Source organism: Lolium perenne, chromosome 5 (genome assembly GCF_019359855.2).
Source record: "Lolium perenne isolate Kyuss_39 chromosome 5, Kyuss_2.0, whole genome shotgun sequence".
In the NCBI taxonomy this organism is placed as follows: domain Eukaryota; kingdom Viridiplantae; phylum Streptophyta; class Magnoliopsida; order Poales; family Poaceae; genus Lolium; species Lolium perenne.
Genome location: NC_067248.2, coordinates 204,088,268 through 204,111,847, shown reverse-complemented (window position 1 = coordinate 204,111,847; position 23,580 = coordinate 204,088,268). Strand labels below are relative to the sequence as shown.

The 23,580-nt window shown below is 42.5% G+C and overlaps 1 protein-coding gene across 1 annotated transcript; it reads right to left on the bottom strand.

Moving 5' to 3' along the window:
- Window positions 1-895: 895 nt before the first annotated feature.
- LOC127301448 (uncharacterized) lies at window positions 896-2,165 on the bottom strand. Its single transcript, XM_051331695.2, has one exon. It carries the CDS (start codon window positions 2,066-2,068, stop codon window positions 1,685-1,687), a length of 384 nt encoding a protein of 127 aa, XP_051187655.1. The 5' UTR covers window positions 2,069-2,165; the 3' UTR covers window positions 896-1,684.
- Between the last annotated feature and the right edge of the window lie 21,415 nt (window positions 2,166-23,580).

Sequence of the window (23,580 nt, the reverse complement as noted above, 5' to 3'; positions counted from 1 at the left end):
GCATTTGTTGAACCTTTAAAAACCTTTTTTTCTTCTCTCGATAGTTCACGGCATTAAGTGTATGTCGTGTACGAGATTTTTTCTGATGAATTTTTTTAGGGACTTAGATGAAAAGAAAATAGAATCATTTACCCTCCAAACTTTACATATTTTCTCTTTGTCCCCCGTGGGCAGCAACGCTACAATCTAGTGAAGAAGAAATAAACAAAGAAGGGACGAAATGAAACCGTAGTAAAGTAGGGCGAATCTTTTCCACTTGGTGAGCTTGATTTCTCCAGCTAGAGAGAACATCACGGACGAACAAGACAAACTTACGGAGCCACGATATACAATAAGTTGTTTTTTCAAAAAAAGAAATATGATGCAACGAGCGAGCGTTTCTCCGTTTCGTCATTTCTCTGTTTCGCCAAAAAAGAGGTTGGGGTCAATTTTCCAATGGTGCCAAAAAAAAGCTACGATTTGGTGGAAGACTTCAGTATCTTAAACCGAAGTATTCAGTGAATCCGAACGCCTCAAAGTATATCAATACCACAGTAGTTCTAGAAACCACGGAAATCATCCTCTACATATACGTGGGCGTCCCGGGCCTATCCTGAACATTCAATAATGCTTTAAGATTCGTGAAAAGGTCTTCCGCACTTTGCAAAACACACCCTGACAAATATCAAATTCGTGTCAGGAAGGCCCTCCCCTTTTCCATAACATACCTCCCATTTTTCACGGTTCGTTTTTTGATCCAAAAGTTTTGGAAGATGTACATCCAAATTGCTCAAGAAAGAAAACATGCATCAAATCAGACTTGAAGCGCACCACGCATCAAGAATCAGAGAGAGAATATGAAGAAACAATGACGATTTTTTTTTTTGGATCAACAATATTTATATAAGGAAACAAATCAACGGAGAATCAGATCTTCAATTAAGATTAGGAAGAAGGAACAATCATGGAACAAACACGAGTATCCATCATATCCATTCCCAGAAATAAGAAGAAGCAAAAAAGGAAACAAATGCTACGGATCTAAGCTATAAAATATCGACACAATTTCCATGCCGACACAATTTCCATGCCTTGATCCAATCTCCATGGAAAATATCAAGGTCTCCTTCGGCCTGGCACTTCCTCGAGGAGTTCCAGATGGTCGGGGCTTCCACCAACGATGGCGGCCTTCCAAATCAGGGATGGCAGAGATGGCTCACACTGCAGCACGACCATCGGGAGCAGGAGGTGGCGCCAGTCTTCGAGGATTTTTCCTCACCGCGGTTCATGGTGCTTGGGGAGACTAATCCGTCAGAGGGCGGGAGGACGGAGGAGCCTAGGAGAGAGAGGTCGGGGAAGGGTTGGGGATCTGGGAACGGATACAGAGCTGGCAAGCTGGGACGGGAGGAAGTGTACATGTCCACTTTGTTTTCCATAGAGGTGGGAAGGTGTACCACGCACAGGTTGTTTGTGTAAAATATTCTTGCACGAATCTTAGCACGTTATTGGCCATCGGATAAGACCGGGACATCCACACCATTGTAGAATCTCTGCGTTGACGCTATCTTCATTTACAAAGAAAACACTCAGGTGACGAACGTTAATTTAACTTCCCATGATACACATCCATTGCTAGGATCTTTTAATACTACGTCGAATTGTCGATCCTAGTACACGAGCAAGCCTGCATATGGTCCTAGCACGATCATTCTGTCATGCGCATTGCGCCGGGGCTAGGAGCTGGAGCAGCGGCGAGGCCGCAGACGTTACCGAGGATGGTGGCGTAGATATCCACGAACGGTGAGCCGGAGAAGACCGCGCGGTAGCACCCAGCGCCTACCCCCTCCAGCGCGCGGCAGCAGACGTCGCTGCCGCGGACGCCGAAGAAGGACCTGACGATGTCCTCCGTGCAGCTCTCCACCACCACCTGCGCCGCCGCCGCCGCGCTCCGGCTGCAGCCAGCAGCGGACGGCGCCTCCGCGACCTGCAACTGCAGGATCGCCTCGGCTGCGGCGGTGGCGGGTGGGGAGGTCGATGCAAGCAGTAGTAGGACCAGTGGGACAATCGGTGGCAGGAATCGCCGGGACATGGTTGATACTTTGGGATTCAGGTTCTCGTACGAGTGTGATCGACGAGCTGCAGAGATGAATTATAGATTCGGCAACGAGCGTTTCTCTCTTCTTGTCTTAAGGTCGAAGGTCGTGAATGCGCGTTTGTTGAGCTGCGCCAGAGTTATATCCACGCGTACGTACGTAGGCGGTGGTCACTTGCGCGTCCACGCGGATTTTCGTTCTCCAAAGCTCGATCCGGACTGCACGGAATCGCACCAACTTTCAGAAGCGCTTATTGGGCCAGGCCTACTTAATAGATCCAGGAAGAGCCTTGTTTGGGCCGGTTTAGCGTATCGAAAGCAAGCCTCGATCTGAATGTTCTTCGTGGGTCAAGCAAAATGAACTATGCAAGAGCTGTGCATTCGCTAAAAAAATGTTGCCCAGAAAAACTTCAGAAATTCGTTCATGCGGGTACAGATGTATAGACAGCATGGTCTCATGATGTGACTAAACAAATGCAACATTATTCCGTCCACAGAATCTTGATTCAACATTAGAGTATATGTTTTCAAAGAAATGTTATATTTTACCTAATTTGTTGATTCATTAATCTAAGATACACATCCTTTTTTTCTACATCAAGATCCTATTCTTGATATCATCACCCAAGTGACTTACATAAACAATATTTTATACAAAACTTTTATACTTTTACATAATTTATTTCCGGATAGTGATCAAGTAAAGAACAAGCACAAAAATCTATAGCAAAGAGCTATTACTTAAACCACATGTTTGATGCACAGAAATGCTTGTATTTCAGTTTATATTGTTATTGACTATTTTTTTTTCTTGGAGTGATCTCGCTCGGTTGAAGTGTTTTCTGTTTTGAGTCTTTCATAAAAATCATTTATCTATATGTTAGCGTGGTCAAATCTCGGTGAATTCTTTAGGTGTACATATTCTCAGTTTTTTCTTGTGTTATTGTTTATTAGAAAAGAAAACTACATTTTTTTGGATGGATACATTTACATTTAGAGTTCTTGGCATATGTTAGATATATTTAACATGTAATGTGCATTGCGATGCAAGAAATCATGCACTTCATACGGCTGGGTGCTTTTTTAGAAAACGCATACAAAATTGCTAGTGCTAAACAAATCCAACATGTCCTCCATAGTTCGTTACGTTTTTGGTAGAATTATTTACCGATAACATAATTTCCTGTTAAGTCACTGAAATCATGTTAACAATCATGGCACATTGTTTTTCACATTGGTTGTCTCACACCCAATATATATCAAATTAGTTTCAGAGTCTATAATTCATCAAATATCTCTCTATATACATGGTGTTAAACTTTAAAAATAGTTATGAAATATCTATCCTAGGGCTTATGTGTGTTAGGTGTGACTTATTATGAGAGAGCTACAAAAAGACGAGTATCTATTTGGGTGTAACCGCGGCATCTAGATTTAATTTAGGAGAAACAATTGGTGATATTATGTTAGACGAAATAATAAACGCTATAAGAGCATCTTCAGTCGTGTCCCCCAAACCATCCCCAGATCGAGCGTTTGGGGGACGTGTTTTGTTCGTGTCGCGTTTGGAGGACGTCGCTCCCCAGTCGTATCTCCAAACACCACCTGATGACGCGTAAAGCACACGTTCGTTGGGAACCCCAAGAGCAAGGTGTGATGCGTACAACAGCAAGTTTTCCCTCAGTAAGAAACCAAGGTTATCGAACCATTAGGAGTCAAGGAGCACGTGAACGTTGTTGGTGACGGAGTGTAGTGCGGCGTAACACCAGGGATTCCGGCGCCAACGTGGAACCTGCACAACACAATCCAAATACTTTGCCCCAACTTAACTGTGAGGTTGTCAATCTCACCGGCTTGCTGTAAACAAAGGATTAAACGTATGGTGTGAAAAATGATGTTTGTATGCGAAGAACAATAAAGAACAATGTTTGCAGTAGATTGTATTCAGATGTACATAAGAAATAACATGTAGGGTGAACAAATTATAGTTGGGCAATTGACAAATAGAGAGGGCATAACAATGCACATACATATCATGATGAGTAGTGTGAAATTCAATTGTGCATTACGACAAAGTACATAGACCGCTATCCAGCATGCATCTATGCCTAAAAAGTCCACCTTCAGGTTAGCATCCGCACCCCTTCCAGTATTAAGTTGCAAACAACAGACAATTGCATTAAGTATGGTGCGTAATGTAATCAACACAAATATCCTTAGACAAAGCATTGATGTTTTATCCCTAGTGGCAACATCACATCCACAACCTTAGAACTTTCACATCATCCCAGATTCAATGGAGGCATGAACCCACTATCGAGCATAAATACTCCCTCTTGGAGTTATAAGTATCAACTTGGCCAGAGCCTCTACTAGCAACGGAGAGCATGCAAGATCATAAACAACACATATATGATAGATTGATAATCAACTTGACATAGTATTACATATTCATCGGATCCCAACAAACATAACATGTAGCATTACAAATAGATGATCTTGATCATGATAGGTGATACGCGTACATCACGCGTCCGTTGGGAATCCCAAGAGGAAGGTGTGATGCGTACAGCGGCAAGTTTTCCCTCAGTAAGAAACCAAGGTTCATCGAACCAGTAGGAGCCAAGAAGCACGTTGAAGGTTGATGGCGGCGGAGTGTAGTGCGGCGCAACACCAGGGATTCCGGCGCCAACGTGGAACCTGCACAACACAACCAAAGTACTTTGTCCCAATGTAACAGTGAGGTTGTCAATCTTACCGGCTTGCTGTAACAAAGGATTAGATGTATAGTGTGGATGATGATGTTTGCAGAAAACAGTAGAACGAGTATTGCAGTAGATTGTATTCGATGTAAAAGAATGGACCGGGGTCCACAGTTCACTAGAGGTGTCTCTCCCATAAGATAAATAGCATGTTGGGTGAACAAATTACAGTTGGGCAATTGATAAATAAAGAGGGCATGACCATGCACATACATGTCATGATGAGTATTGTGAGATTTAATTGGGCATTACGACAAAGTACATAGACCGCTATCCAGCATGCATCTATGCCTAAAAAGTCCACCTTCAGGTTATTATCCGAACTCCCTCCAGTATTAAGTTGCAAACAACAGACGATTGCATTAAGTATGGTGCGTAATGTAATCAACAAATATATCCTTAGACATAGCATTGATGTTTTATCCCTAGTGGCAACAGCACATCCACAACCTTAGAACTTTCTGTCACTGTCCCAGATTTAATGGAGGCATGAACCCACTATCGAGCATAAATACTCTCTCTTGGAGTTACAAGCAAAAACTTGGCCAGAGCCTCTACTAGCAACGGAGAGCATGCAAGATCATAAACAACACATAGATGATAGATAGATAATCAACATAACATAGCATTCATTATTCATCGGATCCCAACAAACGCAACATGTAGCATTACAGATAGATGATCTTGATCATGTTAGGAAGCTCACAAGATCCAACAATGATAGCACAATTAGGAGAAGACGACCATCTAGCTACTGCTATGGACCCATAGTCCAGGGGTGAACTACTCACACATCACTCCGGAGGCGACCATGGCGGTGAAGAATCCTCCAGGAGATGATTCCCCTCTCCGACAGGGTGCCGGAGGCGATCTCCTGAATCCCCCGAGATGGGATTGGCGGCGGTGGTGTCTCTGGAAGGTTTTTCGTATCGTGGCTCTCGGTACTGGAGTTATTATCGACGAAGGCTTAAGTAGGCGGAAGGGTAGGTCAGGGGGCGCCACGAGGGGCCCACACAACAGGCCGGCGCGGCTAGGGCTTGGGCCGCGCCGCCCTAGTGTGACGTCGCCTCGTCGCCCCACTTCGTATCTCCCCCGGTGTTCTGGAAGCTTCGTGGAAAAATAAGATCCTGGGCGTTGATTTTGTCCAATTCCGAGAATATTTCCTTACTAGGATTTCTGAAACCAAAAACAGCAGAAACAAAGAATCGGCTCTTCGGCATCTCGTTAATAGGTTAGTGCCGGAAAATGCATAAATATGACATAAAGTATGTATAAAATATGTGAGTATCATCATAAAAGTAGCATGGAACATAAGAAATTATCGATACGTTGGAGACGTATCAGCTTCCCCAAGCTTAGTTCCTACACGTCCCGAGTAGGTAAACGATCACAAAGATAATTTCTGAAGTGACATGCCATCATAATCTTGATCAATACTATTGTAAGCACATGTAATGAATGCAGCGATTCGAAGCAATGGTAAAGACAATGAGTAAACAATTGAATCATATAGCAAAGACTTTTCATAAATAGTACTTTCAAGACAAGCATCAATAAGTCTTGCATAAGAGTTAACTCATAAAGCAATAAATTCATAGTTAAGGTATTGAAGCAACATAAAGGAAGATTAAGTTTCAACGGTTGCTTTCAACTTGTAACATATATATATCATGGATATTGTCAATATAAAGTAATATAATAAGTGCAATATGCAAGTATGTAGGAATCAATGCACAGTTCACACAAGTGTTTGCTTCTTAAGATGGAGAGAAATGGGTAAACTGACTCAACATAAAAGTAGAAGAAAGGCCCTTCGCAGAGGGAAGCATTGATTGCTATGTTTGTGCTAGAGCTTTTATTTTGTAAACAAGAAACTAATTTTGTCAACGGTAGTAATAAAGCATATGTATCATGTAAATTATATCCTACAAGTTGCAAGCCTCATGCATAGTATACCAATAGTGCCCGCACCTTCTCCTAATTAGCTCGGATTACCTGGATTATCATCGCAATACATATGTTTTAACCAAGTGTCGCAAAGGGGTACCTCTATGCCGCCTGTACAAAGGTCTAAGGAGAAAGCTCGCATTGGATTTCTCGCTTTTGATTATTCTCAACTTAGACATCCATACCGGGACAACATAGACAACAGATAATGGACTCCTCTTTAATGCATAAGCATTTAGCAACAAATAATATTCTCATATGAGATTGAGGATAGTTGTCCAAAACTGAAACTTCCACCATGGATCATGGCTTTAGTTAGCGGCCCAATGCTCTTCTCTAACAATATGCATACTCAAACCATTCAACTCATGGTAAATCGCCCTTACTTCAGACAAGACGAACATGCATAGCAACTCACATGATATTCAACAAAGGGTAGTTGATGGCGTCCCCAGGAACATGGTTATCGCTCAACAAGCAACTTAATAAGAAATAAAATGCATAAGTACATATTCAATACCACAATAGTTTTTAGGCTATTTGTCCCATGAGCTATATATTGCAAAGACGAAGAATGGAAATTTTAAAGGTAGCACTCAAGCAATTTACTTTGGAATGACGGAGAAATACCATGTAGTAGGTAGGTATGGTGGACACAAGTGGCATAGTGTTTGGCTCAAGGATTTTGGATGCATGAGAAGTATTCCATCTCGATACAAGGCTTAGGCTAGCAAGGTTGTTTAAAGCAAACACAAGTATGAACCGGTATAGAAAAACTCACATAAAAGACATATTGTAAGCATTATAAGACTCTACATCGTCTTCCTTGTTGTTCGACCCTTACTAGAAAATATCTAGACCTTAGAGAGACCAATCATGCAAACCAAATTTTAACAAGCTCTATGTATTTCTTCATTAATAGGTGCAAAGTATATGATGCAAGAGCTTAAACATGAGCACAACAATTGCCAAGTATCACATTATTCAAGTTATTATACCAATTACCACATGTAGCATTTCCCGTTTCCAACCATATAACAATTTAACGAAGAAGTTTCAACCTTCGCCATGAACATTATGAGTAAAGCTAAGGACATATTTGTCCATATGCAACAGCGGAGCATGTCTCTCTCCCACACAATGAATGCTAGGATCCAACTTTATTCAAACAAAACAAAAATAAAAACATACAGACGCTCCAAGCAAAGTACATAAGATGTGATGGAATAAAAATATAGTTTCACTAGAGGAACCTGATAATGTTGTCGATGAAGAAGGGGATGCCTTGGGCATCCCCAAGCTTAGACGCTTGAGTCTTCTTGAAATATGCAGGGGTGAACCACCGGGGCATCCCCAAGCTTAGAGCTTTCACTCTCCTTGATCATATTGTATCATCCTCCTCTCTTGATCCTTGAAAACTTCCTCCACACCAAACTCAAAACAACTCATTAGAGGGTTAGTGCATAATCAAAATTCACATGTTCAGAGGTGACATAATCACTCTTAACACTTCTGGACATTGCACAAAGCTACTGAAAGTTAATGGAATAGAATAATCCATCAAGCATAGCAAAACAGGCAATGCGAAATAAAAGGCAGAATCTGTCAAAACAGAACAGTCCGTAAAGACGAATTTCTAAGAGGCACCAGACTTGCTCAAATGAAAATACTCAAATTGAATGAAAGTTGCGTAAATATCTGAGGATCACTCATGTAAATTTGCAGAATTTTCTGAGTTACCTACAGAGAATTCAGCCCAGATTCGTGACAGCAAGAAATCTGTTTCTGCGCAGTAATCCAAATCTAGTATGAACCTTACTATCAAAGACTTTACTTGGCACAACAATGCAACAAAACTAAGATAAGGAGAGGTTGATACAGTAGTAAAAACATCCAAGACTCAAATATAAAACAAAAGTGCAGTAGTAAAATCATGGGTTGTCTCCCATAAGCGTTTTTCTTTAACGCCTTTCAGCTATGCGTAGAAAGTAGTATCAAGTATTATCAAGAGATGAAGCATCAACATCATAATTTTCACAACTTGTCACATTAGGTATCTTAGATGCTCTATTGTCTATAATGGTATTAAGGGCTTTGTCAATTTTAGTCCTATAATAGTTTTTTGGTTTAGGCACTTTAGAGACATACATGAACTTTTGCTCCTTACCCACATAAGCTTTACCCTTAAACTTGATAGAAGAAAAGGTTGAACCCAATGTTCCCATAGCCTCTTCAAGTTCACTAATCCTTTGGGTTTGATTATCATGAATAGCACAAGCTTCTAAGATGGCAATTCTCTCATTAATTCCACCTAGAGATTTATCAAGTTTATCAATGCTATTAAGTAATTCTCCCAGTTTAGTCTCAATACTTTGAAGGTTTTGCTCTATGGTTTCCAAATTTTTCATGACATATTCAAGAGAGGTTTCAATTTTAACTTCATTAACAGGTGGTATTCCAAATAGACTCTCAATAATGCAACTAGCTTCTAAGGCAGGAGTACCTAGGAAGTTACCTCCCGTGAGACAATCAAGACCATACATATTCCAGCTAGAGATACCAACATAAAAATTCCTGAGTAGGATAGTGGTGGAGTGTTTCTTAGTGCACCTATTATGGGCATCACTAATTCTATACCAAGCATCTTTTAAACATTCTCCCCCTTGTTGCTTAAAAGAACGAACTTCAACTTCAGGATTACTCATTTTAGCAATAGTAAATAAAGTAAACTAGATAAAGTAAATGCAAGTAACTATTTTTTTTGTGTTTTTAATATGGAGATTGCAAACAAGACAGTAAATAAAGTAAAGCTAGCAACTAATTTTTTTTGTGTTTTGTTTTAGTGCAGAAAACAAAGTAGTAAATAAAATAAAGCAAGACAAAAACAAAGTAAAGAGATTGGAGGTGGAGACTCCCCTTGCAGCGTGTCTTGATCTCCCCGGCAACGGCGCCAAAAAAAGAGCTTGATACGCGTACAACACGCGTCCGTTGGGAACCCCAAGAGGAAGGTGTGATGCATACAGCGGCAAGTTTTCCCTCAGTAAGAAACCAAGGTTTATCGAACCAGTAGAAGCCAAGAAGCACGTTGAAGGTTGATGGCGGCGGAGTGTAGTGCGGCGCAACACCAGGGATTCCGGCGCCAACGTGGAACCTGCACAACACAACCAAAGTACTTTGTCCCAACGTAACAGTGAGGTTGTCAATCTCACCGGCTTGCTGTAACAAAGGATTAGATGTATAGTGTGGATGATGATGTTTGCAGAAAACAGAAGAACGAGTATTGCAGTAGATTGTATTCGATGTAAAAGAATGGACCGGGGTCCACAGTTCACTAGAGGTGTCTCTCCCATAAGATAAATAGCATGTTGGGTGAATAAATTACAGTTGGGCAATTGACAAATAAAGAGGGCATGACCATGCACATACATGTTATGATGAGTATTGTGAGATTTAATTGGGCATTACGACAAAGTACATAGACCGCTATCCAGCATGCATCTATGCCTAAAAAGTCCACCTTCAGGTTATCATCCGAACCCCCTCCAGTATTAAGTTGCAAACAACAAACAATTGCATTAAGTATGGTGCGTAATGTAATCAACAAATATATCCTTAGACATAGCATTGATGTTTTATCCCTAGTGGCAACAACACATCCACAACCTTAGAACTTTCTGTCAGTGTCCCAGATTTAATGGAGGCATGAACCCACTATCAAGCATAAATACTCCCTCTTGGAGTTACAAGCAAAAACTTGGCCAGAGCCTCTACTAGCAACGGAGAGCATGCAAGATCATAAACAACACACAGATGATAGATTGATAATCAACATAACAAAGCATTCATTATTCATCGGATCCCAACAAACGCAACATGTAGCATTATAGATAGATGATCTTGATCATGTTAGGCAGCTCACAAGATCCAACAATGATAGCACAATTAGGAGAAGACGACCATCTAGCTACTGCAATGGACCCATAGTCCAGGGGTGAACTACTCACACATCACTCCGGAGGCGACCATGGCGGTGAAGAGTCCTCCGGGAGATGATTCCCCTCTCCGGCAGGGTGCCAGAGGCGATCTCCTGAATCCCCCGAGATGGGATTGGCGGCGGCGGTGTCTCTGGAAGGTTTTTCGTATCGTGGCTCTCGGTACTGGAGTTATTATCGACGAAGGCTTAAGTAGGCGGAAGGGTAGGTCAGGGAGCGCCACGAGGGGCCCACACAACAGGCCGGCGCGGCCAGGGCTTGGGCCGCGCCGCCCTAGTGTGGCGTCGCCTCGTCGCCCCACTTCGTATCTCCCCCGGTGTTCTGGAAGCTTCGTGGAAAAATAAGATCCTGGGCGTTGATTTCGTCCAATTCCGAGAATATTTCCTTACTAGGATTTCTGAAACCAAAAACAGCAGAAAATAGCAACTGGCTCTTCGGCATCTCATTAATAGGTTAGTGCCGGAAAATGCATAAATATGACATAAAGTATGTATAAAACATGTGAGTATCATCATAAAAGTAGCATGGAACATAAGAAATTATCGATACGTTGGAGACGTATCAATAGGCAGCTCACAAGATCTAACATGATGGCACAATGAGGAGAAGACAACCATCTAGCTACTGCTATGGACCCATAGTCCAGGGGTGAACTACTCACACATCAATCCGGAGGCGATCATGGTGATGAAGAGTCCTCCGGGAGATGATTCCCCTCTCCGGCAGGGTGCCGGAGGCGATCTCCTGAATCCCCCGAGATGGGATTGGCGGCGGCGGCGTCTCTGGAAGGTTTTCCATATCGTGGCTCTCGGTACTGGGGTATTCGCGACGAAGCCTTCTTATAGGCGGAAGGGCAGAGTCGGGGGGGCTGACGTGGGCCCCACACACTAAGGCGGCGCGGGCCCAGCCCTGGCCGCGCGGCCCTAGTGTGGCGGCGCCTCGTCGCCCCACTTCGTATCTCCCTCGGTCTTCTGGAAGCTTCGTGGAAAAATAAGACCCTGGGCGTTGATTTCATCCAATTTCGAGAATATTTCCTTTGTAGGATTTCTGAAACCAAAAACAGCAGAAAACAGCAACTGGCTCTTCGGCATCTTGTTAATAGGTTAGTGCCGTAAAATGCATAAATATGACATAAAGTGTGTATAAAACATGTGAGTATGATCAATAAAGTAGCATGGAACATAAGAAATTATAGATACGTTTGAGACGTATCAAGCATCTCGAAGCTTAGTTCGTACTCGTCATCGAGTAGGTAAACGATAACAAAGATAATTTCTGAAGTGACATGCTATCATAATCTTGATCAATACTATTGTAAGCATATGTAATGAATGCAGCGATTCGAAGCAATGGTAAAGACAATGATTAAACAACTGAATCATATAGCAAAGACTTTTCATGAGTAGTACTTTCAAGACAAGCATCAATAAGTCTTGCATAAGAGTTAACTCATAAAGCAATAGATTCAAAGTAAAGGCATTGAAGCAACACAAAGAAAGATTTAAGTTTCATCAGTTGCTTTCAACTTGTAACATGTATATCTCATGGATAATTGTCAATACAAAGTAATATGATGAATGCAAATATGCAAGTATGTAAGAATCAATGCACAGTTAACACAAGTGTTTAATTCTGAGATGGAAGGAACTAGGTAAACTGACTCAACATGAAAGGTAAAAGAATGGCCCTCGCAAAGGGAAGCATGGATTGCTATATTTGTGCTAGAGATTTTCAAGTTTTGAAATCATAAAGAGAGCTTATCCAATAATTTTGCAAAAAGAGCTGGCAATGGGGTTCCCAGCCCCAATTAATTAACCTTCATAATTTTACAAATAGACACTCCTCCATGGTATGTGATTGTTGGACGGCACCCGAGGATTCGGTTAGCCATGGCTCGAGAAAAGCAGAGGTGGGGAGGAGTGTCATCTAAATAAAACTAAAATAAAAGACACTCCTTCAAGGTATGAGATTGTTGGAAGGCACCCGATGATTCGGTTAGCCATGGTTTGTGAAAGCAAAGGTTGGAAGGAGTGTCACCCAAAAAAAAAATTCATGGGAGCCGCTCTTTGAAAGTCTGTCTGGCAAGGGGGTTAGAGTGCCCACTACCATTCGTTGACAACAACAAACACCTATAGGTAGCACTCAAGCAAAACTTACATAAGAACATATTGCAAGCATTATAAGACTCTACAATGTCTTCCTTGTTGTTCAAACCCTCACCGGAAAATATCTAGACTTTAGAGAGACCAATCATGCAAACCAAATGTCAACAAGCTCTACAGTATTTCTTCACTAATAGGTGCAAAGTACATGATGCAAGAGCTTAAACATGATCTATATGAGCACAACAATTGCCAAGTATCAAATTATTCAAGACATTATACCAATTACCATATGTAGCATTTTCTATTTCCAACCATATAACAATTAACGAAGCAGTTTCAACCTTCGCCATGAACATTAAGAATAAAGCTAAGAACATATGTGTTCATATGCAACAGCGGAGCATTTCTCTCTCCCACACAATGAATGCTAGGATCCAATTTTATTCAAACAAAACAAAAACAAGAACATAAAGACGCTCCAAGTAAAGCACATAAGATGTGACGGAATAAAAATATAGTTTCACTAGAGGTGACCTGATAATTTGTCGATGAAGAAGGGGATGCCCAAGGCATCCCCAAGCTTAGATGCTTGAGTCTTCTTGAAATATGCAGGGATGAACCACGGGGGCATCCCCAAGCTTAGAGCTTTCACTCCCCTTGATCATATTGTATCATCCTCCTCTCTTGATCCTTGAAAACTTCCTCCACACCAAACTCAAAACAAACTCATTAGAGGGTTAGTGCATAATAAAAAATTCACATGTTCAGAGGTGACATAATCATTCTTAACACTTCTGGACATTTCACAAAGCTACTGAAAGTTAATGGAACAAAGAAATCCATCAAACATAGCAAAACAGGCAATGCGAAATAAAAGGCAGAATATGTCAAAACAGAACAGTCCGTAAAGACGAATTTTTTTGGGCACTAAACTTGCTCAGATGAAAATGCTCAAATTGAATGAAAGTTGCGTTAATATCTGAGGATTAGTCACGTAAATTGGCAGATTTTTCTGAGTTACCTACAGAGAATACTACTCAAATTCGTAACAGCAAGAAATCTATTTCTGCGCAGTAATCCAAATATAGTATGAACCTTACTATCAAAGACTTTACTTGGCACAAAAATGCAATAAAATAAAGATAAGGAGAGGTTGCTACAGTAGTAACAACATCCAAGACTTAAATATAAAACAAAAGTGCAGAAGTAAAATCATGGGTTGTCTCCCATAAGCGCTTTTCTTTAACGCCTTTCAGCTAGGCGCAGAAAGTGTGTATCAAGTAACATCAAGAGATGAAGCATCAACATCATAATTTGTTCTAATGATAGAATCAAAAGGTAACTTCATTCTTTTTCTAGGGAAGTGTTCCATACCTTTCTTGAGAGGAAATTGATATTTAATATTACCTTCCTTCATATCAATAATAGCACCAACAGTTTGAAGAAAAGGTCTTCCCAATATAATGGGACAAGATGCATTGCATTCAATATCCAACACAACAAAATCAATAGGGACAAGGTTATTGTTAACCGTAATGCGAACATTATCAATCCTCCCCAAAGGGTTCTTTGTAGAATTATCAGCAAGATTAACATCCAAATAACAATTTTTCAATGGTGGCAAGTCAAGCATATTATAGATTTTCCTAGGCATTACGGAAATACTTGCACCAAGATCACATAAAGCATTACAATCAAAATCATTGACCTTCATATTAATGATGGGCTCCCAACCATCTTCTAACTTCCTAGGAATAGAAGTTTCAAGTTTTAATTTATCTTCTCTAGCTTTTATGAGAGCATTTGTAATATGTTTTGTAAAGGCCAAATTTATAGCACTAGCATTAGGACTTCTAGCAAGTTTTTGTAAGAACTTTATAACTTCAGAGATGTGACAATCATCAAAATCTAAACCATTATGATCTACAACAATGGGATCATTGTCCCCAACATTTTGAAAAATTTAAGCAGTTTTATCACAAGCAATTTCAGCAGTTTTAGCAGTTTCAGGCAGTTTTGCAAGCCTTGCATTAGGAGTAGAAACATTGCCAACACCAATTATTTTACCATTGATAGTAGGAGGTGTAGCAACATGTGAAGCATTTTCATTACTAGTGATGGTAATAGTCCAAACTTTAGCTACATTATTCTCTTTAACATTTTCTTCTTTTTCCCACCTAGCACGCAATTCGGCCATCAATCTAATATTTTCATTAATTCGAACTTGGATGGCGTTTGCTGTAGCAAATGACTTAATATCTTTATTTCATTAGGCATAACTTTCAATTTTAAAAGATCAACATCAACAACAAGACTATCAACTTTAGAATCAAGAATATCAATTTTACCAAGCTTTTCTGCAACAGATTTGTTAAAAGCAGTTTGTGTACTAATAAAGTCTTTAAGCATGGCTTCAAGACCAGGCGGTACATTCCTATTATTGTTGTAAGAATTCCCATAAGAATTACCATAACCATTACCATTATTAGAAGGATATGGCCTATAGTTGTTACCAGAATTATTCCTATAAGCATTGTTGTTGAAATTATTATTTTTAATGAAGTTCACATCAACATGCTCTTCTTGAGCAACCAATGAAGCTAAAGGAACATTATTAGGATCAACATTAGTCCTACCATTCACAAGCATAGACATAATAGCATCAATCTTATCACTCAAGGAAGAGGTTTCTTCAACAGAATTTACCTTCTTACCTTGCGAAGCTCTTTCCGTGTGCCATTCAGAGTAATTAATCATCATATTATCAAGAAGCTTTGTTGCGGCGCCTAGAGTGATGGACATAAAAGTACCTCCAGGAGCTGAATCCAATAAGTTCCGTGAAGAAAAAATCAATCCTGCATAAAAGGTTTGGATGATCATCCAAGTAGTCAGTCCATGGGTTGGGCAATTTTTAACCAAAGATTTCATTATTTCCCATGCTTGGGAAACATGCTCATTATCCAATTGCTTAAAATTCATTATGCTACTTCTCAAAGATATAATTTTAGCAGGGGGATAATATCTACCAATGAAAGCATCCTTACATTTAGTCCATGAATCAATACTTTTCTTAGGCAAAGATAGCAACCAATCTTTAGCTCTTCCTCCTAATGAGAAAGGAAACAATTTAAATTTTATAATGTCACCATCTACATCCTTATACTTTTGCATTTCACATAGTTCAACAAAATTATTAAGATGGGCAGCAGCATCATCAGAACGAACACCAGAAAATTGCTCTCTCATAACAAGATTTAGTAAAGCAGGTTTAATTTCAAAGAATTCTGCTGTAGTAGCAGGTGGAGCAATAGGTGTGCATAAGAAATCATTATTATTTGTCCTAGTAAAGTCACACAACTTAGTATTTTCAGGAGTACCCATTTTAGCAATAGTAAATAAAACAAACTAGATAAAATAAATGCAAGTAACTAATTTTTTTGTGTTTTTAATATGGAGAACGCAAACAAGATAGTAAGTAAAGTAAATGCAAGTAACTAATTTTTATTTATTTTTGATATAAAGCAAACAAAGCAGTAAATAAAATAAAGCAAGACAAAAACAAAGTAAAGAGATTGAAAGTGGAGACTCCCCTTGCAGCGTGTCTTGATCTCCCCGGCAACGGCGCCAGAAAACTGTCTTGATGACGCGTAAAGCACACGTCCGTTGGGAACCCCAAGAGGAAGGTGTGATGCGTACAACAATAAGTTTTCCCCCAGTAAGAAACCAAGGTTATCGAACTAGTAGGAGTCAAGAAGGTTGTTGGTGACGGAGTGTAGTGCGGCGCAACACCAGGGATTCCGGCGCCAACGTGGAACCTGCACAACACAATCCAAATACTTTGCCCGAACTTAACAGTGAGGTTGTCAATCTCACTGGCTTGCTGTAAACAAAGGATTAAACGTATGGTGTGGAAAATGATGTTTGTATGCGAAGAACAGTAAAGAACAATATTTGCAGTAGATTGTATTCAGATGTAAAAGAATGGACCGGGGTCCACAGTTCACTAGTGGTGTCTCTCCAATAAGAAATAGCATGTTGGGTGAACAAATTACAGTTGGGCAATTGACAAATAGAGAGGGCATAACAATGCACATACATATCATGATGAGTAGTGTGAAATTCAATTGGGCATTATGACAAAGTACATAGTACGCTATCCAGCATGCATCTATGCCTAAAAAGTCCACCTTCAGGTTAGCATCCGCACCCCTTCCAGTATTAAGTTGCAAACAACAGACAATTGCATTAAGTATGGTGCGTAATGCAATCAACACAAATATCCTTAGACAAAGCATTGATGTTTTATCCCTAGTGGCAATAGCACATCCACAAACTTAGAACTTTCTGTCACTGTCCCAGATTCAATGGAGGCATGAACCCACTATCGAGCATAAATACTCCCTCTTGGAGTTACAAGTATCAACTTGGCCAGAGCCTCTACTAGCAACGGAGAGCATGCAAGATCATAAACAACACATATATGATAGATTGATAATCAACTTCACATAGTATTCCATATTCATCGGATCCCAACAAACACAACATGTAGCATTACAAATAGATGATCTTGATCATGATAGGCAGCTCACAAGATCTAACATGATGGCACAATGAGGAGAAGGCAATCATCTAGCTACTGCTATGGACCCATAGTCCAGGGGTGAACTACTCACACATCAATCCGGAGGCGATCATGGTGATGAAGAGTCCTCCGGGAGATGATTCCCCTCTCCGGCAGGGTGCCGGAGGCGATCTCCTGAATCCCCCGAGATGGGATTGGCGGCGGTGGCGTCTCTGGAAGGTTTTCCGTATCGTGGCTCTCGGTACTGGGGTATTCGCGATGAAGGCTTCTTATAGGCGGAAGGGCAGAGTCAGGGGGCTGACGTGGGCCCCACACGCTAGGGCGGCGCGGGCCCAGCCCTGGCCGCGCGGCCCTAGTGTGGCGGCGCCTCGTCGCCCCACTTCGTATCTCCCTCGGTCTTCTGGAAGCTTCATGGAAAAATAAGACCCTGGGCATTGATTTCGTCCAATTCCGAGAATATTTCCTTTGTAGGATTTCTGAAACCAAAAACAGCAGAAAACAGCAACTGGCCCTTTGGCATCTTGTTAATAGGTTAGTGCCGGAAAATGCATAAATATGACATGAAGTGTGTATAAAACATGTGAGTATCATCAATAAAGTAGCATGGAACATAAGAAATTATAGATATGTTTGAGACGTATCACCGCCCCCAAATATTAAAATACTATTTTTTTTATGTTTTTGCATTTTTATTTCAATAAAGAGAAAAAATATTCCACAAACTAATACATAATTGGAAACATGGTTTACATGAAGATATAGTTTGGAACATGGTTTTCCACAAATTAATACATAGTTTGAACCATGGTTGACACAAATATAAAAGATTGCAAAAAAACTAAACCTAACTAGGTCGGGCATCGAAGGTTTCGTGTGTTCGCTGTCAAGAAAGAACACTCGAGGGCACACCTAGTCACCCAAACTGGAAAATCCAGCTGGTGAGGGCGCCCCTGTTGGTTCTTCCGAGGAAGAACATCCAGAAACCTTCGTGCATTTTTTCGCTGCGACGAAACAACACTCTTCAGTCGTCGTCCTCCTCGCGCTGTCGCCGTGGTAGTTCCGGCGGCAACGCGTCTCGTCGAACACCTTGATGTCACGTCCCTGTCGCCGAAGTAGGAGAACACGAGAATGAAGCCGGCTTCGAGGCGGTGGAAGCGCCCGAACTTCTCCTAGCTGATGTGGAGGTACATCTTGCCGCACACGTCGTAGATCACGTCGACGATCCACCGACAGTAGTGGAAGCCATCCTCCCGCAGATGCAGCGAGCCCGGGCGCTTGTCGTCGGCGACAAAGTCAGCGAAGTCGTCCGCTAGCCTCTGGATGCCGTGTGGGTCACCCTTGAGGACGACGATGAACTCGAACAACACGGGCCCCTCCTCGTCCCGCCTGTCCGACGATGAGGACGACGACGGCGACGCAGGCGACGCCAAGTGTGCAGCTCTACCACGGCCGCGGCCATGACCACGGCCGTGAGCTCGGCCTCCGCCTCTACCAGCCATGGCGTCGACTCTTAAGATGGTGGCGGCTAGGGTTTGGGAGAGAGGCGCTAGGGTTTGTGTGTGAGAGGGACGATGAGAGGCGGCCCTTTTTTATAGGCCGGAGGGAGGCAGGGGAGCGGTGGCGCTCATTAATGCCGGCACGCAGAGCTAGGCGCGACGAGACGCGTCGCTGCGCCTGAAAGTGCATGGAGCCCCCATGTGTGGTTTTGGTAATTAATGACAATCCCTATGGACTAATGTTTGCATTGAGTTATATTTGTAGGAGTTGTCCATAGGCAATTCTTGAACCATATGTTGGCTTCAAGGTTGCAATAAGAAGAATTTGATGAAGGATATCAAGTGTCAAGTATGTCTTGAAGATGAAGATGAAGTGAGCCCTCAAGTTACTTCAAGACATCAACATGTTTGTATTAGGTTGCAATAAGAAGAAATTGATGAAGGATATCTAGTGTCAAGTATGTCTTGAAGATGAAGATGAAGTGAGCCCTCAAGTTACTTCAAGACATCAACATGATGAAGAATGAAGAAATGAAGTGCAAGTTCAAGATGAGCCAACTCGAAGAGTTCATAAGCTTGAAGCTTGCCATGGAGAAATGAAGTGCAAGTTCAAGATGAGCCATCTCGAAGAGATCCTTTGCTTGAGTCTTGCCATCCATATGGTGATCATGGATATGTGAAGATGCGCCAAAGAAGAAGCTCTCCCATGATGGATTATGGGGGAGCAATCCACATGGTGGTCATGGTTATGTGAAGATGCGCCGAAGAAGAAGCTCTCCCATGGTGGATTATGGGGGAGCAATCCACAAGACTTCGTCAAGAAAGCACAAACAAGAAAGGTGTTCCATCTTGTTGAGATCAAGATCGTCGTCATCGAGCTCAAGTGGAATGCGCAAGTATAAGGTTTGCTCTTGATAGGGTTTCTTTCTCACCGGTCTCATAGTGTAGTTGGAGACCGGTTTATAGTTTAGTTGTCGTACTATAAAGAGGGCTCTCGAGTGAGTAACTCGATCGTATCATTCGAAGAGAGCTCAAACCTTGGCATCCTTGCATCATCTTTCTTGGTTGTTATTTGGACCTTATCCATGTGATGTTTTAGAGCTTGTGCTTATTCTCATGACAAGCTCTAGTTCATCGAAAACGGATTTCGCATAGATCACTTGTTGCATTTTCGAGTTTGGTTCATCATCTTTCTTGGTTTTATTTGGATCTTACCCATGTTATGTTTTAGAGCTTGTGCTTATTCTCATAACAAGCTCTAGTTCATCGAAAATGGTTTTTGCATGGGCAACTTGTTGCATATTCAAGATTGAAGGTTTTACCGGTATGTCTTTTTTTAGATAGGTCAAACCTTTCATCAACCTTTCATCATTTGTTTCTATCCTCCCTTGTTTGACTATGATGGTTTCCTGCATGATCTTGTAGAGCTTGTTCCTAGCTTTAAAACAAGCCCAAGATCATCAAAATCGGAGTCCGGATGCTAAAGTTATGCCCGTTTCAGTTTGATGTTTCTGCCAGTTTTCAGGGGGCAGATATTCCGGCCCAAGTTTGGGGCGGATAATCCCCCCCCCCCCCCCCCGAAAAATCCGGTTTTTGGGAAAATCCGGCCAAATATCCGGCCAAATGTCCGGGCCCCATCCAGAGGCATGTTTTCTCATGTTCTTAGCCGATTTTCGGGGCCCGGATATTTTGCAAATATCCGGCCCAGAAAATCCGGCCTGAGCTGACCCAAACGGTCATATTTCGATGGGAGGGCGTATTTAAGACCCCCTTCTTCCTCCTTGGGCAGCTACCTCTTCCCCTTTGTGCTCTCCACCATTGTTGACTTTGAGAGCTTCCCTTTCCCTCGACTCCTCCTACGCTTCTTGAATCTTTTTGAGGGAAAAGGTGTAGGGATTCGTTGCATAGAAAACAAAAATTTTCCTACCGCGAACACGCAATCCAAGCCAAGATGCAATCTAGAAGACGGTAGCAACGAGGGGATTATCGAGTTTCACCCTTGAAGAGATTCCAAAGCCTACAAGATGAGGCTCTTGTTGCTGCGGTAGACGTTCACTTGCCGCTTGGAAAAGCGCGTAGAAGATCTTGATCACGGCGCCACGAACGGGCAGCACCTCCGTACTCGGTCACACGTTCGGTTGTTGATGAAGACGACGTCCACCTCCCCGTTCCAGCGGGCAGCGGAAGTAGTAGCTCCTCTTGAATCCGACAGCACGACAGCGTGGTGTCGGTGGTGGTGGAGAAATCCGGCGGAGCTTCGCTAAGCGTGCGGGATGTGGTGGAGGAGAGAGGGCCGCTAGGGTTTGGGAGAGGGGGGCGCCGGCCACTAGGGGGTGCGGCCACCTTGTGGTCTTGGGGTGGCCGGCCCCCTCCCCTTGGCCCCTCATTATATAGGTGGAAGTCCCAAGTGTTGGACTACAAGTCTTCGAATAAGACCCGAACCAAAAACCTTCCATGTGATAGGGAAACCTACCCAAGGTGGGAATCCCACTTGGGGTGGGATTCCCCCTTCCATGTGGGGGGTTGGCCGGCCCCCTTGGTGGAGACCAAGGTGGACTCCACCCTCCTAGGGTTGGCCGGCCATGGGAGGTGGAGTCCCTCCGGGACTCTGCCTTCCTTAGTGGTTTCTTCCGGACTTTTCTAGAACCTTCTAGAACCTTCCATAGAACCTTCCGGATCATTTTAAATCTTATAAAATGACTTCCTATATATGAATCTTATTCTCCGGACCATTCCGGGACTCCTCGTGATGTTCGGGATCTCATCCGGGACTCCGAACAAATATTCGAACTCCATTCCATATTCAAGTTCTACCATTTCAACATCCAACTTTAAGTGTGTCACCCTACGGTTCGCGAACTATGCGGACATGGTTGAGTACTCACTCCGACCAATAACCAATAGCGTGATCTAGAGATCCATAATGGCTCCCACATATTCAACGATGACTTTAGTGATTGAATGAACCATTCACATATGATACCAATTCCCTTTGTCACGCGATATTTTACTTGTCCGAGGTTTGATCATCGGTATCACTCTATACCTTGTTCAACCTCGTCTCCTGACAAGTACTCTTTACTCGTACCGTGGTATGTGGTCTCTTATGAACTCATTCATATGCTTGCAAGACATTAGACGACATTCCACCGAGAGGGCTGATACGTCTCCGACGTATCGATAATTTCTTATGTTCCATGCCACATTATTGATGTTATCTACATGTTTTATGCACACTTTATGTCATATTCGTGCATTTTCTGGAACTAACCTATTAACAAGATGCCGAAGTGCCAGTTGCTGTTTTCTGCTGTTTTTGGTTTCAGAAATCCTAGTAAGGAAATATTCTCGGAATTGGACGAAATCAAAGCCCAGGGGCCTATTTTTCCACGAAGCTTCCAGAAGTCCGAAGGAGAGACGAAGAGGGGCCACGGAGGGGCCACACCCTAGGGCAGCGCGGCCCCCCCCCTTGGCCGCGTCGGCCTGTGGTGTGGGGCCCCCGTGCCGCCTCTTGACCTGCCCTTCCGCCTATAAAAAGTCTCCGTGACGAAACCCCCAGTACCGAGAGCCACGATACGGAAAACCTTCCAGAGACGCCGCCGCCGCCGATCCCATCTCGGGGGATCCAGGAGATCGCCTCCGGCACCCTGCCGGAGAGGGGAATCATCTCCCGGAGGACTCTACGCCGCCATGGTCGCCTCCGGTGTGATGTGCGAGTAGTCTACCCCTGGACTATGGGTCCATAGCAGTAGCTAGATGGTTGTCTTCTCCCCATTGTGCTATCATTGTCGGATCTTGTGAGCTGCCTAACATGATCAAGATCATCTATCTGTAATTCTATATGTTGCGTTTGTTGGGATCCGATGAATAGAGAATACTTGTTATGTTGATTATCAAAGCTATGTCTATGTGTTGTTTATGATCTTGCATGCTCTCCGTTATTAGTAGATGCTCTGGCCAAGTTGATGCTAGTAACTCCAAGAGGGAGTATTTATGCTCGATAGTGGGTTCATGTCTCCGTGAATCTGGAGGGGTGACAAGAACCTCTAAGGTTATGGATGTGCTGTTGCCACTAGGGATAAAACATTAGTGCTATGTTCAAGGATGTAGTCACTAGTTACATTACGCGCAATACTTAATGCAATTGTCTGTTGTTAGCAACTTAATACTGGAGGGGGTTCGGATGATAACCCGAAGGTGGACTTTTTAGGCATAGATGCAGTTGGATGACGGTCTATGTACTTTGTCGTAATGCCCAATTAAATCTCACTATACTCATCATGATATGTATGTGCATGGTCATGCTCTCTTTATTTGTCAATTGCCCAACTGTAATTTGTTCACCCAACATGCTGTTCGTCTTATGGGAGAGACACCTCTAGTGAACTGTGGACCCCGGTCCAATTCTCTTTACTGAAATACAATCTACTGCAATACTTGTTCTACTGTTTTCTGCAAACAATCATCTTCCACACAATACGGTTAACTCTTTGTTACAGCAAGCCGGTGAGATTGACAACCTCACTGTTTCGTTGGGGCAAAGTATTTTGGTTGTGTTGTGCAGGTTCCACGTTGGCGCCGGAATCACTGGTGTTGCGCCGCACTACATCTCGCCGCCATCAACC